The sequence below is a fragment of the Styela clava genome, chromosome 2, assembly GCF_964204865.1.
Source record: "Styela clava chromosome 2, kaStyClav1.hap1.2, whole genome shotgun sequence".
Lineage (NCBI taxonomy): Eukaryota > Metazoa > Chordata > Ascidiacea > Stolidobranchia > Styelidae > Styela > Styela clava.
This window is the reverse complement of record NC_135251.1, coordinates 23,224,582-23,236,165: the sequence shown is the minus strand read 5'-3', so window position 1 is coordinate 23,236,165 and position 11,584 is coordinate 23,224,582. Positions and strand designations below refer to the sequence as shown.

At 37.0% G+C, this 11,584-nt stretch overlaps 1 protein-coding gene and 1 long non-coding RNA gene across 2 annotated transcripts; one reads left to right on the top strand and one right to left on the bottom strand.

The window, feature by feature from the left end:
• Positions 1–851: 851 nt before the first annotated feature.
• On the top strand, positions 852–4,326 carry LOC144419923 (uncharacterized). Its single transcript, XM_078110153.1, has one exon. The coding sequence runs from the start codon at positions 870–872 to the stop codon at positions 3,675–3,677; it is 2,808 nt and encodes a 935-aa protein (XP_077966279.1). The 5' UTR covers positions 852–869; the 3' UTR covers positions 3,678–4,326.
• A 4,106-nt stretch (positions 4,327–8,432) lies between these two features.
• On the bottom strand, positions 8,433–11,584 carry LOC120335958 (uncharacterized). The gene is made up of 3 exons (XR_005568744.2): positions 11,427–11,584; positions 9,350–9,440; positions 8,433–8,564 (listed from the first exon to the last, which is right to left on the bottom strand). It is a non-coding gene; the product is annotated as an uncharacterized LOC120335958 (long non-coding RNA).

Sequence of the window (11,584 nt, the reverse complement as noted above, 5' to 3'; positions counted from 1 at the left end):
TCAAAACAACAAAGAATCCACACGCCTCGCTGTAATATACAATTGATCGTATTGCAAACTTGAATAGAATCAATGTATCAAGGTAGTCCCCGACGCCGATACCCACTTCTCACAATATAATAAGTTACTCATTAAATTCTTCCGTTGTAAAGTGTAAACAAATATCAAAGTTGTTGTTGGAGTTCTCCGCTCATTGTTTAACTGAAAGGGTAAATGTAAAATGAATTTGTAACAGAATATAGAGTAGAGATAGATTCATTAAAATAGCGCTATTGTGTGGTATTTCACTTAAGCTACTTATAATGTACTCTTTTTTAAAACATAGAGTTAATGTGATGTATCTTTCTCAATATATGGGTAGTAATATTTTAGTCCAGCTAACGACTTGACGCAACAAATATTGATGGCATACAGTGCTTTTATTAGATAGTAATATTCGTGTTGATTTATTTGTAAACTGTAGGTTGTTGAATTGCTTTGACCTACATTCTAGTCTAGATAGATAGCGTAGAATTAAATGCACCAACTAGTAGCAGGTGAAGCAAAAAATAAACGTAAGAGTGCAATTTTTCTATAGGTGATTTTAATCTGAGTAACATACCAAATACAATTGTAAAAAATATCCAAGGATTATCAGCCAAAATAAAAATAAAATGATCCGGAGGCGTGACTTGTTATTGTTTTGGCATAAAAATATCATGACGAAGTTCTAATTATCCCCTCACCTCCAACTGCCAACAGGAGAAATTGAAAACAACCACCTTGCAACGTATTAGCTATAATGGGTATATTGGCTGTTACCACTGACAATTTAAATAAAATATATATATAATTGTACATTTTGCAGATCTGAATAAATTTGTATAAACATGTCTCTTCACGCACCAACCAAATTTGAACATTCATATTCTATGCTGTCTATTTTAAGAGAAATGAAAACAAAGATGTTCATTTGCGATTTCACTATCGAGATTGGCGATGAATCTTTCCCTGCCCACCGAGCAGTATTGGCGGCATGTTCAGATTATTTTGTCGAATTGTTTACGGATAATCCTGAACAGGTCAAAAAAGGTTGGTATGAAAATGAAGGATTGAATGTGGATTCTGTAAGAAAATGCTTAGAATATATGTACACCGGGGAAGCCTATATTACAATGTGTAATGTGAAAGAAACACTTCTTGCGGCGCATATTCTGAAACTCAGAGGATTAATTGCAAACTGTGTGGAATTCTTGGGGAACAACCTATCAATTGGCAATTGTTTACAAATCAAGGCTATCGTAAAAGATCTCAGTCTTCCATCCACGTTCAGCATGGCGGAAAAATTTTCAGTAGAAAATTGTGATGTCGTTATTCATACTGTTGGCTTCCAAAACCTTGGGATAGAGGACGTCGCCAATTACATGCAAAATATTGGAGGCTACGAAAAAAGATGGTATGCGGCAATATCATGGATCAATGGAGATGTTCAAAATAAGAAAACGCATTTGGCGTCGATGTTGAAAATTGTGATTTCTGTCATGAAAGACGGATTTGATTTCCTATTTACGGTAATGTGGAAAGAAAATCTCGTGCAAGAATCTCTAGAAGGTGCAAGAATTGTTATTGAGGCTTGCTTCTGTGAGTTAAATAACTCATACATCACAATGTCTAATTGCTTTGAAATTCTGGAACTTGGACACAAATACGAAGATCTTTGCTCAATTGAAAAACTAAACGAGGTCCGGGATTTCATGGCGGCAAATTTTAATGAAGTTTGTAAATGTCGGGATTTCAAACGTATTAATTACAATGACGTGTGTTACATTTTGGAGTGTTCCTACATTCAATGTGACTCTGATGAAATTAAGTGGAAATCTGCAACAACCTGGGTGAAGAGTTCTATCAAAGAAAGGAAACCTCTTTTCCGTAAAATGCTAAAAAGCTTGAAGCTGAAAAAATTCGGTTTTATGTTTTTTCTCAACGTAATTCTGGAAGATACATTAGTGAAGCGATCACAACAATGTACGAAGTTCGTATTGGCATCCCTGTTTTCAATTATGAAAGTCACAGATTTAAATTTGTCTAACTGGTTCTATATTCTCGAAAGAGTGAAGCAATATAATGGCAATGTACCAGAAGGAATCTTGGATCAAGTAATCGGATTTGCGGCAGCCAATTTCAACGAAGTCAGTACCAGTGATAGCTTTGTTAAAATACAGCATGATGACATGAAACGTCTTTTTGGATCACCGTGGGTTAGTCAATATAGTGACGAAATTCAATGGCAAGCAGTAAGAAAATGGATTACATGTGATAAAGAGTCGCGAGCTGACCATCTACCGGATTTTCTCGAAGAGCTAAACATTCATACTTGGTCTTTTCCTTATCTCTATACGGTTGTCCAAAACGATATCTTGGTGGGAGAATCGAGAACTACCGGAGGGATGGTAGTTTCGGCATATCTTTATGCCTTGACTGCAGATGATATCAATATTGAAAATTGCTTTTCGTTGCTTCAAACAGCAAAAATACATGATACTGATCGGGCAAATGTTGTCATCCAGAAAGTATATAAATTTATGGAGGACAACTTCGAACACGTCAGAGCAAAACAATCTTTCTGTGGTCTAGAAAAAGAAGATATTGTGGTGATTTTGCAATCACCGGAATTGGAGAAATGGCCGGAAGGATTAATTTGGAATTCGGCAATGAAATGGTTGAAAGCAGACATCGAAAATCGACAAGCGAGTTTATCTGAACTGCTACAAGTGCTCAAATTGAAAAATTATTCCTTCACGTTTCTTTACAACTATGTGAATAAAGAGCCCTTGGTAAGTCAATCTCATATACAGGAATGTGTGGATGAGGTGACTAAGTCTTTGTTTTCAGCACTATCATACAGCGACATTGATGTTGAAAATTGGTTTAGTTTGTTCCAACTTGCTAAAAAATACAATCAACTTTGTTCGGCTGACACTATGGATTTTTTGAAAGACTTCATGGTGACCAATTTTGAAAAAATAAATAAAGAGGAACTGAAAAAGGATGAGTTCATGGGTTTAATCACTTCTCCGGTAATAAGTGGCAAATCAGAGCTGAAATGGACATCCATAATGCAATGGATAAAAAGCAGTGTGATTGAAAGGAAAAGGTTTCTTCCAGAAATGATCTCAACTTTGAACCCACACACTCTTCCTTTCAAACTTCTTTACGAGGCTGAAAATGAAAACCTTGTTCGGGAATCTCAAATATGCTATGAAATGATTGTCAGCTGTTTACTTTCAGTTACGGAATTGTCGAATATTGATTTGATAAATTGGCCGCACTTGCTCGAAGTCACACGGAAACATGCTAATCTCGGACCGACTAACATTGTCCAACATTTACGGCAATATATGATAGCAAATTTTGGCGTTATTTATCGCCATAAAGCGTTCATGAACCTGGACCAGGAGGATATTGTGTATCTTTTTTCGTCCCACGATGTGAATGCAACAGAAGAAATGAAAGCCACGGCAGCTTTGGAATGGGTTAGAGCGAACGCAGCTGAAAGAACAACTGTTCTCCCAACGTTGTTCAATCTTGTGCAACTCAGCTCGCTGGATAGGGAATTTCTGAAAAAAATTCACGGCGACAACCTTGTGTCAACATCCTGTGAGTGCAAAGATTTGATACTAAAAGCATTGTTGGAATAAGAAATAAATACCAACCAACATAATAGTGAAGGGTTAGCTAAATTTATAATTTGTTTTACATATGTAAATGTACTTTTCTGTTGTGATTTCAGTTTTAATTTTTCCATACGTTCATGATTGCGACATTTTCGTATTACTATAAATATTACATCTATCAAAATATTGTCTCAATATATATTTTTTGCAATAAGTAAACTAAAAATAAGACCATAGAACATTATTACAAATCTAATTATACTATACACAACTATGATATTTTCATGATTTGGTTTCAATCATCGCCCTAAACAAGAATTTATACAAGAAACCACATAAACGTAGGAGTTAATTGCAAACCAGGCACTGGCATAATGTTTATGTTTACCATGCCCAAGTGTGAAAATAAACGTAGCCTAATATATAGTATATATAACTCATTGAAATCTTAGAATTGCCTATTTTAATATATATATTTGTTCAAGCATAAATCAGAGTATATTGTTATTGATTTCTTTATGTGTATGTAGTTTTAGAATTTATTTAGTATGAAATTTTGAATCAGTTTTGAATCATTATTTGTGATATTATTTGTGATATATATGCCTAATATCAGTAAAACCTTCCAAATTTACAAATATAATATAGTTTTCAAGATATTCTCAGGAAGACGCAGCAAGAATGCTGAAATATATGGACACGAAATTCTAAAGACTAAACACACTATCGGTAGTCTAAGCGACTTGCATTGAAATCTATATTGCAAATCAAGTATCGCCGCCTTAGCAATTTATATACCCGGTACTCCAGCGCAACGAGGAACTCCGGCTTTTCGATAGTGCACTAATCCGACGTAATGCGCAATATCCATAAAATAGAAAGAAATTAGTAAAAAGATGAAAAAGTATTTGAAGAAATGACAATTTAGTGTCTGATTCCATCTTCAAGAACTGAATATTTGGAATCGACTGGTCTTTAGTTGCCCAGTAATACAATTTTCCTTCGCAACAACGTCAAGATCTCCCAACAATAACAATACACTATTCACAATGTTTACACTATTGCCATAGGTTCACACTCACAGGTGATTTGTAGACGGAACGCACCGGAGCGCCGTTCCTGTTGTTAAATATTTTATTGCATTTGCGTTCCTGTTGTTGATATAAATTATGTTAAAGGAAAGTTTAGCTTCCCAGTTAACTGTAAGTTTTGTAACGTCGTATTATTTTTAAATCGCCACTGAAAAATAATTAGTACAGCCTTGACGTGTAATCGATGTTTCCCCGACCTTTCAGCTCAGGAAATTTCTCCTTATACCTCACCAATATAACATCTCTCATGCTTATTGTGAATAGTAATAGAAACATTGCACTTTAATTTTGAGTAAGGCTTCTAATGAATTGCTTTGAATGTAGTTGTCATTTTACATAGACATATTCCAGATGTATAGCTCTTGGTTTTTATCTTAGGCTAGACAAAATGTTTGTAAGCTTCCGTGGACGATTTTTTTTTTAGCTCATTACTGGTTATGGTCCATGGGATTCAAAATTACGAACATGCGCAGGATAATCGAAGGGTGGATGACACACATAGGGGTATACCCAACGTTTAGCACGATGCAACAACCGCCGTTTTCTTTCAAGCAGGTATTCCTTTCATCGTCTAATAAAGTCTAAACCTTGAAAGTTGCCGTAATTGACCTAATTCGTAATGTCAATTCGCTCATAATGTCACAGTTAGGTTTTACTGTGGTTGTTACATCAGAAGACCCAAGATTCCGGATTGAATATTTATTGGAAACAGCAACTCGACACTTTAAATAGCAAGAGTAGCAGTAGCGTTAGCGTACACAGGTAAAACAGCCAACCTTGAGCTTAGAAAATGAAGACAATAGCGAAATAAAGTCTCCCTCGTCACTCGTGGGGGATCAGGTCGTGAAATACTTCTATAAAAATGTCTAGATGATGGATATTTGCAAACATTTTCTAAAATGTGCTTCCAATAGCTATACCAAATTTTATCAATACGGTTCAAGATATATATTTATTTTTCTTGTTATGGAAATGTATTGGGCGCTCATCATTTAGTTTAATATTATTCCTTAAATCGTTTGTTTCATTATCACTATCAAGTTCATCTCGATATACATTCAAATAACACATATATATATATAATGAAAATTCGACTTCGTTATAGACAAATAAATTGACAACTACATACACGCAATAATCAGAAAGTTGTTGTACGAGCAATATTAATTATATCTTTTACACAGAATTTGTTGATTAGGGCTAGCAGAGAAAGAAACTTACAAATTTCGCTGATTGTTGAGGCATCACTAAAATCGGGAATGTGTCCGAGCCGTCACCGATTCAGTGCGTCTCGAGCACTCGTTTTTCAATATCACCCAATAAATATATCCTTGTGGGTCTATGGGTTGCTCGGATTAGAATGTCTTTGAAATCCGTTGCTAAATTCTATTACATCTTTGATGAATCAAAGTTCAAACTAGAATGTGTTGAATCGTGCCATTACATTTGAACCCACGACAATTGAACCTGCATACTATTGCACCTACGGATATTTGAACCCATGCTAACCCTAACCCATGGATGTTAGCACCCGTATATAGATTGAACCGCGGATATACGGGTGCAAAGGTATGGGTTCAAATGTACGTGGGTTCAAATGTGCTGTCACCTTGACGTATAATATACTTTATTTTAATTTCACTGAGACTCTCGAACGATTATTATGATGTAAAAATTAATACACTTGGACATATCTGGATTCGTTTTTAGAAACTCATTTGAGGTTACCCATATTTCCGTGCGAAGAAAAACAATAAGGAAATAATCAAATATACGCACGTTTGGTCATGGTTTTTTAACGAATGTTTCTGTCATATCCTTCTACAGAATGAAACTCCTTCGCATATCATTGACCCGCAATTATTATAGAGCAGGGGTGGCCAACAAGTCGTCCGCGAAGCATCATAAGCATCTCACTGGAGAGAGGTCTCTATTTTTTTTCACAGCTGCCATCACCTAAGCTTCCTTTGGGTGGCTTGATTGCATTTCGTAAATTTATGCTACCATTTATGGGTAGCGAGGTGGGGCATATGAATCTCGGTGAATTTATTGATTTATTGGCCATAGTAGTTCTTTACAGCGTTGCTGTAGGTCGTACTACACGTTTGAACCAACGTATATTTGCAGTTTTGAACCCATGGACATTTGTACTCATGGAAATTTGCACGAAAGGACAATCGCAGTTTCGCGTCGATGGCAATTACACCGCGTGAAACTATCCACGAATAAATTCATTTTCGGCTTCTTCAATAAGGAATGAGAATTAAACGTTGATAAGAGAAGAGAACCAGAAACGGCCTCGACATGAAGAGAGCAAGTTTTTATGTCAAACAAATTGTTTTCGACACTTGTCCTTACCCTTTTTTCACCGTTACATGCTGTTTTTCACCTGATTCAAGATGGACCAAATCCAAAGTATTCGCGCATGGGTTTGCAAAGAGTTCGCAGCTTACGGATACAAAGATAATGGAGCCACATCTAGCATGTCTGAAAAATATTTCCAATAATTTTTCTGGTTCGTGTACACCAACCTGCTTTCGATCACGATCGACTAAAATCTTCAGGTAATAACGTTACTACACAAAAACGAATGAGTACTGAATATGCAAATTCAGCATTCATAATAAAATCGACATAAAATTTGTATTTTTTATGTTCTATTTAGGTTGTTGATTTGATTTTCAATTGTACTCGGAGTAAATGTTTCATCATTTATTTGAGATTTATTCGAATCATACCATACAGATATAAGGCGTGCCTAATTTTTAGTCGTACGTATCGGAAATTCTTCAAAAACCATGAATGTTACATGACTGCTCAAACTTCAGTATCTAATTTACAATTTCCTCGAAGTGCGATTCTTTGCTTGCTTAGAATTAGAAAAAAACTTGCATTTGACGTTATAATATGCTTTATCGGACTCGCCCAGACTCAAATACTGTATGCGTATATTGTATTGCCTGTACAGTACTGTATTCTTTCTGTTTTAAAACACAAAACTGGTTCAATGCAATTTTCGGGGGGAATTTGGTAAAATTCACTCGACACCAGACGCGATGGCCACCCCTGGTGTACACCGAGGGTTGGCGCCCTCTTGCTATTCGCGCGCAATTCGAAGCTTTTACTTCTTTTTTGCACTTCTGCTAGAAAGCTACTAGCTTACACACTATGTGCAAATTTTTCCCTATGTCGAATTACATTTTCGGCAATGTGTTATTTCTCTCTGTATATTTGTTACGGATTTAAAACGTGCATCTTCATTGAAATAACATTGCACCATATGACGACAGATACATTTATTGAACTCTAGTTAGTAAAAAATAAAATCGTTGCCTTTTACTATTTTATTCAATGCTTTGATCTGGACCAGAGTGCGTTTACATTGCCGCGTTCGTCTCATGGCGAGGCGACCAAAATTGGATTGATTGACCTGAATTCTAGATTCTAAAGAAAGAAACTCAACACCACTGCATCAAGTAATACAACCATTACCGGAATGACCACGGCGTGCCACAACTCTGCTTGAGCTGAAAGAATCTTTCCAGGTGCTCCCTATTAGCTGCGACTACTGGTTTCAGAACACAAGGCAGCTGAAGTGATATCCTGTTACCACTTCAACCAAAACGACCATCACAAAATATCATATCGTCCCAAACCTGAGTAAGGTTGATCTGACATTGTACACAGATTGTATTTAATAAAGCATTTAATTTAAATCAGGTACAACAAAAAACGTGTCTAGATGCAATCATGAAGCCTTTTTCGGTCTTGTGGCCGCGAATATTCCAACTGCTGCAAGAGCTAATGAAAAGACCACCACCTTAAAAAATAAAAATACATAATTACAATGCAACAAAAAACTAATAAATGTCATCTATTACATCAGGTATTGCTCTACACAAAACTGAGTCATTTTGCTGAGTCATTTTTTAAATGACTCTAAATCTGGAGTGGGCAAGGTTTTTGGACCATGGGCTATTAATTTTGTTACCTAGATTGGAGGGCACTGTAAGTGTAACATAAAAAGTAACTTTTTTTGAACAATATCTACAGTGTTTCATGAGCAAAAGTGGAAAACAATAAACCCCATTCCATAATTGAATGTAATCGAAATCTAAACAAATTCCTTGAGATATTTTTTTGCTAAAACATCAAGAGTTGGTTTTAATTTGGTTGTGACAGCGTCATGCGGGCCGCATTTGGTCCGCAAGCCATAGTTTGCCCATGTCAGCTCTACATCAAACTAAAGTTTTTGCGACCCTGCAGCCTTGGTTTGGAGTGTATACTTCTCTTCTAGGTGTTTTTGGTACTTTGTACAAGATTGACACACTGATATCTTTTTGATACAAAATGAGAAACGATTCGATTGATTGGTAGCACTTATTGAGCTCTACATTGTGCAGCAGAAGGGGTTAGGAATGGCGTAGCCATTCAATCGGAATAAACACAATGCGAGGCCGAGGCACATATAATTTAAAATAAACAAATTGATAGACTGCCAAAGTTTTATCAATAACATATTTCACACCCAAAAATTCATAAACATTCTGATACATAATTTTTTAACAAGAACACATTAATATCAGCATGCAAGTAAAATCTTACATTTGCTCTCCCCTTCTGAGTATATGAGTTAAAATACTTCTGAAATCCCTTCAGTTCAAACGGAGGTTCTGCATCGCCACCCATTTCGATTCTGCAAAACATGTTGAAAATAATATGTTATTAATAAACAATTGTTGAATAAGTCACATTGACCTACCCAAAAAGTGAGACCAGTTAAAGTAAAATTAGTAACAACTGAAAAGTTACAAAAGATTGGAAAAAGTAGTGATTTTATTAATCTTGTTATCTCATACAGACTAACATGAAATATTTAAAAGTCAATATGAACATGCCTAAGCAAGCAGCTTGCTGTATGTAACACTGAAGAACTTTGGAAAGACTTTTAGTGCAGAAATTTTACAAGATTATAGATAGGAAAGTATTTACATATTTATCCTGGGGGAGACGAAAGTGGATAAGACGGCTTAACCATTGGCGAACCATGGCCTCTCGTCCGGTTACCATTCCATGTCGGGTATAGGTATGGGATTAGTTAGCTATTTCTTTTCGGAAGCATGGACTTGATGGTGAAGGAAGCCATAACATAACCGACCAGCCAGACTGGATTCCATGGCAGATGCACGCCCGAGGGCGCTAGCGCTCCACAAAAATGCACGCGAGCGAATTATTTTTGCACACCGAAAATTTGCAATTGCTCATTAATGTAAATCGGTTTAAATAGTTTGTAAATCAATTATCTAGTAATATAAAGATGCCAAAAAATTATAACTTCACAATTGTCGACTAATACTAGATTGCAAGTTTGGCCTGATCGAAAAATGCGAAGCAAAAAACACCATATCGTGTTGAATGACAGGAATCCCGCCTCCTCACCTCGAAAGATCGCCTCCTCACCGACGCTGGCCAGTTATGGCTTTGATTCAGCGTATTTTTCAAACAATAATTTTACACGGATGTACTGAACAGTACCGGTAACCAAAGTCGCACAACCACTCTCAAAATTAGCAACAAACTGTAGAAATAATGTTTGGGGGTCAAAGGTCAAACGTCCATTTTTGCTATGATTCAACATATTTTTTATCCATTTTTATTCCGGTAATTTTACGCGGATGTATTGAGAGGTATCTTAGATCGAAGTCAGTTTCACGCGGGCGCAGTTGTTTTGCACGCCGTGAGCTATAATTGCACGCCAATTCTTATTTGCACGCGGGAATTTCTGATTGCACGCCCGATTTCTCGTTCAAAAAGGCCATGAAATCCAGACTGGCCGACCAGCAGTTACCAATCCCGTGAGAAAGATCGCCTCCTAACCGACGCTGGCCAGTTATGGCTTTGATTCAGCGTATTTTTCAAACAATAATTTTACACGGATGTACTGAACAGTACCGGTAACCAAAGTCGCACAACCACTCTCAAAATTAGCAACAAACTGTAGAAATAATGTTTGGGGGTCAAAGGTCAAACGTCCATTTTTGCTATGATTCAACATATTTTTTATCCATTTTTATTCCGGTAATTTTACGCGGATGTATTGAGAGGTATCTTAGATCGAAGTCAGTTTCACGCGGGCGCAGTTGTTTTGCACGCCGTGAGCTATAATTGCACGCCAATTCTTATTTGCACGCGGGAATTTGTGATTGCACGCCCGATTTCTCGTTCAAAAAGGCCATAAAATCCAGACTGGCCGACCAGCAGTTACCTGAACCACCCTACGACAGCGAGGAGACCAGCAATCCTCTCACACATAACTACCGGTATCCCCGTGTGAGATTCGAACCCGCGCAGTGGCGAACTTATTCGCAAAGCTTAGCACGATGAGCCACACCGCCGCTTGACTACCAGACTACGGTACAAATTAATTGTTGTGGCAAAAAATGAGTTCAGGGTGCGATCAGACCAAAGATACCGTACGATATCAGATAACAATAGGAGAATCAATACGATATTCCACGGATTACCGGTACGGTACCAGAATACCTGTACCGGTACGGTACCGGTACAGGTAATACCACAGCGCTACCGGTACCAATTCTTAACCAGATTACTGAATCCGTCTACCTAGGACCGTATAGAATTTACTGACAAAACGATTAAGAATTCATTATTAATATCTTACCTTTGCTTTTAATGCAAGTCTGTGTTTTAAAGTTGTCGACGTCGACAAACGGGCGATGAAACAGCAGAAGGAAAGTCAGTACAGGAGAGAGCGTTACGACAGACTTACCTCAACTAAAGCCGACCCTTCGACCTCTTGCTCGATTATTTACACGCGAT

What these genes read in the sequence shown, in the direction of transcription:
- LOC144419923 (XM_078110153.1), top strand. Translation starts at nt 870, where the DNA reads ATGTCTCTTCACGCACCAACCAAATTTGAACATTCATATTCTATGCTG.